The sequence below is a fragment of the Myotis davidii genome, unplaced genomic scaffold, assembly GCF_000327345.1.
Source record: "Myotis davidii unplaced genomic scaffold, ASM32734v1 scaffold1394, whole genome shotgun sequence".
Classification (NCBI taxonomy): domain Eukaryota; kingdom Metazoa; phylum Chordata; class Mammalia; order Chiroptera; family Vespertilionidae; genus Myotis; species Myotis davidii.
In genome coordinates, this window is record NW_006285608.1 from 275,738 (window position 1) to 280,335 (window position 4,598).

General features: G+C 57.1%; 1 protein-coding gene across 1 annotated transcript in view; it reads left to right on the forward strand.

Moving 5' to 3' along the window:
* PITPNM3 (PITPNM family member 3) overlaps positions 1-4,598 on the forward strand; it is a 70,027-nt gene that overhangs the window by 60,799 nt on the left and 4,630 nt on the right. Inside the window, exon 19 of the mRNA XM_006756301.2 lies at positions 2,557-2,740. Within this exon, the coding sequence (XP_006756364.1) occupies positions 2,557-2,740 (184 nt within the window). The remainder of the gene's footprint in view (positions 1-2,556; positions 2,741-4,598) is intronic.

Sequence of the window (4,598 nt, forward strand, 5' to 3'; positions counted from 1 at the left end):
GGCAAGCTCACACAGCATGGAGGCCACTAGTGAGGAGAGGGCTTATGGCCTCCGGGCACTGGGGAGCCGGGAATGGCTTTTAGGCAGAGTTAGATTTGTGATTTACAAACATCACCGTGGCAACAGTACAGGGGCTAATAGTGCAGCACCTGTATAAAGCACAGCATGCCAGGGACATTTGGGGTTAATGCATGTATTTCATCCTTAGCATGGCCTGCGTGGTAGTTGCTAATATTATCTCCATTTCACAGACGTGAAAACTGAAACCCTGGGCTTAATTAACCTGCCCAAGGTTGCAGGCCCAGGTTGGATTGAAGTGTGTGTGTATGTGTGTGTGTGTGTGTGTGTGTAGGGAGGGATGGGTGTGTGTGGAGCAAGGGGCCTTGCCAGGAGGCTCCTGCAGTGGCCCAGGCAGACCTGGGGCTGAGCTAAGGCTGAGAAGTGGATTACAGTGGGCGGATGCAGTAGGACCTGGTAGAATGAGAGGCTGGTTCCCTGATTGGAGGAGGAAGGAGGGGGGACCAATTGAAAAAAGGCAAAAAAAAGAAAGAAAGGAAGAAAGGAAGAAAGGAAGAAAGGAAGAAAGAAAGAAAGAAAGAAAGAAAGAAAGAAAGAAAGAAAAATCAATTGATTTAGATAGGCCAAGAGGAGGACACAAGGTGACAAGGACAGGGAAGAGCAGAGCATGTGTGGGGGCAGGTGGGACAAGTTCAGGGTTGGATTTTGGAGACCAGATTAGGACAGGGCAGGAGTGTGGCTGGAAACGCAGCCCCCCAGGGCCATTGCCTCGCTGAGATGGGTGCAGAGGGTTTTGACAATAGAAAAGCAAAAGGGGCACCACTTTCGTTCCTCCCGCCCTCCCTGCCTCCCTCCACACCCGCCTCCCTTTCCTAAGCCAGGCCCTGGGCTGGGCACTGATGAGGAGAGATCCTAGGAGGAGGAATATCATGGTCCCGTGGGGAATCCAGTCATGGGTGGGAGACACTGATCCAGGACTCCAAGTGACCGGAGTGGAACAGGTCCTGGGCCCTGGGAGTCCTTGGTGTTGGGATAGTGACTGTCCGGCCTCACCCCAGTAGCAGTGACCGCTTTGGGGAGAGAATGCTATCCTGGCTCCTAGGAGACTGCTGACCTCATGGTGCCCCGTGGGAACAGGTCATGGACAGGCCCAATGGCATCTCAGGGGGCAACCTCCCCCGTATAAGTCTGTGCCACTTATTCCCTTGAACATCTTCTCCAAAGCCCTCCCCGTCAGTATCCCGCAGCTGGGGAAGGGAGGCTGTGGTTGGTCCTTCCTCTCTGGGGATCCTTCTGGTGCTCACCCCTCTTTCCCGCGGGCTCCTGGGGCCACTCGGTGCTCCCCAAACCTTGCTGCCCATTAGAAGCTGCTTTTTGTCATCACAGATCACTGGATCCCACGTCAGTCTAACCAGACTCTCTGGGGGTGACACTGGGGCCCGTGCATTGTTACAAAACCTCCCCAATCTCTTCGGTCACCTGGCAGGTCTGGAAACCCCCCCACCCCCATCTGTAGTGGCCAGCGGGTGGCTAGTGCCCCAGAAGCTTGCAAACAGGCCTGCGCTTAGCTGACTTCTCCCAGCCAGGGTGCCATGCGAGGCAGCGGAGCGCTCAGAGCAGGAGCGCTCATCGCACTGTGCTGTGTGAGCACAGAGAGGAGCCACTGATTCTGCCTGGGAAGCAGGGAAGGTTTCTGGAGGAGGGGCCTGGAGAGTTGGAGGATGGGCACATAAGGGGATGGGCCCTGAGGCTGCTAGGGGAGGGTGTGCAGCAGGAGAGTGCAAGCTGGTCCCGGGCAGCCAAGCAGCTCCATGTGACTGGGGCGTTAGACCTGAGGTGGAAGAAACTGCCTTCCCAGGAGAGTGGTTCTGAGGACATGGTATTGACCCACGTGACTACTTGGTATTGCCATTCAGAGATCAGAAGCTACTCTGAGCAGAGCCCTCTCTGTTGACCCTCCTGGCTATGAGCCCACAGCCAACTCCCTCCCAGGTCCCCAGCGGGGCCATCCTCACACCCAACTGCTAATGAAGCTCCATCCCGCCCAAATCAGGAGTGTGTGTGGAGCAAGGGGCCTTGCCAGGAGGCTCCTGCAGTGGCCCAGGCAGACCTGGGGCTGAGCTAAGGCTGAGAAGTGGATTACAGTGGGCGGATGCAGTAGGACCTGGTAGAATGAGAGGCTGGTTCCCTGATTGGAGGAGGAAGGAGGGTGGCAAAGGGAAAGGGGAGGAATCAAAGGCGCTTATCTCTGGTTCCAGAAACTTGAATGACATTGGCAGCACCACAGAGAAGGACATGGGCAGAGGGGGCAGGAGTCGGGGACCAGTGGCTGTGAGCATGCAGTGCCTGTGGGCCATCCAAGAGAGATGTACAGGACTCAGGGGCTCAACTGGGAGGATGGATTTGGGGATCCCCCTGGTTTTCCTTAGTGCTCCTTGGAGCAGCCCCTCCGTCTTCTCAGGAAGGCAGCAGGCGGGGCAGACCGCTGGGCAGCGGGTGGACTGGGCAGGGCTGGATGCTGCAATGCCCTCTCACCAGGCACTGGCAAGACCTGGGCTACATGATCCTCTACATCACGGGGCGGCCGGACATGCAGAAGCAGCGGGTGGTTTCCTGGCTCTCCCAGCACAACTTCCCACAGGGCATGATCTTCTTCTCCGACGGGCTGGTGCACGACCCGCTGCGGCAGAAGGCCATCTTCCTCCGCAACCTCGTGCAGGAGGTGAGCGGCCAGCGGGGGCGGGGCTGCGGCCGGGAGGGGATGCGGCCCCCAAGACTCTCCTCACACCCCTTCCCTCCTCCCTCAACCCCATGGGCCCTCATCCCTTCACCCCACCACCTCCCATCGTGCACGTGGATGGCCAGTTGGCAAAGCTCATCTGCGTGGATCTCGGTGGGTCCTTTTACAGCCCTTCCAGGTGGGTATTGTTATCCCCAGTGACAGATGAGGAAGGGGCGGCTCACCGACTTGCCCAGGGTCTCAGAGGCAGACTGGCATCCTGTATCTCCTGACCCTAAAGCCTACCCTCTTATCTCTGCATTTGGTTATTCATTTAATTGGCACCCATGTCATGGCAGAGCAAGGCCCGTTGGGAGCTGAGGTCCTGGAGCCTTTCAGGGACCTGAGGTTGGCAGGTCTTGAAAACCTTAGAAGCCAGGCCCAGACCGTGAACTCTCTGCTGAGGCCACTGGGGAACAAGGGAAGAACTTAAAGCCATGGAAGAGCTTAAAGTGGCAGTGTCTAACTTGGGCTGGAGAAAGATCCCCCCGACAGCTCTGTGGAGAGCAGATTAGTGGGAGAAGCAAGAGGCAGGGATGTCAGTTAGGAAGCTGTTGCCCAAACGAGAGACAGGAAGACCAGAGTCTAGTGGTAGCCATGGGGTGGAGAGAAAGCCATGGGCAAATGGGGAGGTAGAATTGCCAGGACCCAGTGATGGTTTCATGAGGGAGTGAGGGGCTCTCAGATGTCCCTCTTGAGTAACCAGGAGAAATCCAGGTGCTACTAATCTAACCTGACTGTAGTCTCCATGGAGGCACCGTTGTAGCTGTTTTGTCACCAATGTATCTCCAACAAATGGGGCAATGATGACATAGGGTGGGCACGCAAAAATGTTAGCAGAATGAATGAGCGAATGAATGAAATGAAAGGGGACCAGGCTGGGGGAAGTTGAGCTCATTTGTGGACACGTTGAAGCTGGTATGGCCATTGGACATGCACTCTGTCATCCCAGCTGAAGCAGGCCAGTGAAGCCATGGGCGGGGGTGAGAGGGGTTGTGCTGAGCCCCCAAGATCAGCAAGAGGAGCAGCAGAGGAACCAGAGGGCACCAGATGGGAGGAGGCAGGAGGAAGGAGCTTCCTGGGATCGGGCAGGAGAAGGCTTCAAGAAGGAGGGAGTGTCCTTGTGAAGGAAAATGTCCTTATGCTGAAGGCTGGTCACTGCTGGCCTCGGTGAAAAAGGGGCACCTCAGAAGGTCAGAGGGGCAGAGCCGTGGGGTGGGAGTGGAGAAGGTGGGTCTCGGCTCAGAGGGGCAGTAGTGTGGGTGGGCGTGGACTCGCTGGACTGAGGTTGCAGGAGTGAGCTGGGGCAAATCAGGAGGTGGGACTGGGAGGGGCAAAGAAACTGCTCCTTCCTTTGGGCTAAAGGCAGGTTGGGGAAAACGAGCTGATGAGGAGAGGGCCAGTGGGCTGAGAAAGCCCTCTCAGGTTCGACACCCAGGCCTGGGTAGCAGCTCAGGGAGGGAAGTCAAAATCGGCAGTTTTTTGGGGTGGGGAGCAGAAAGAATATGCGGGGCCAGAGCTGTGTGGCTCTGTGGTGTTGCAGATGCTCTCAGCAGCCAGCTTGTAGAAACGGAGAAGTGGATATGGAGAAAGTCCAGGCTGAGGGGTGTGTGTGTGTGTGTGTGTGTGTGTGTGTATCTGTGTGTGTGTATTGGGGGGGCTGGAGAATGCAAGGTGGAGGAGAGAGAACCCAGGGAAGCCATGGGGAGCCCGGGCAGGGGCAGGAGAGGCGTGCAGAGAATGCAGGTGGGAAAAGGCCAGAGGCTATAAGAGCCATAGAGGGAAGGGGGGGGGGGGGGGG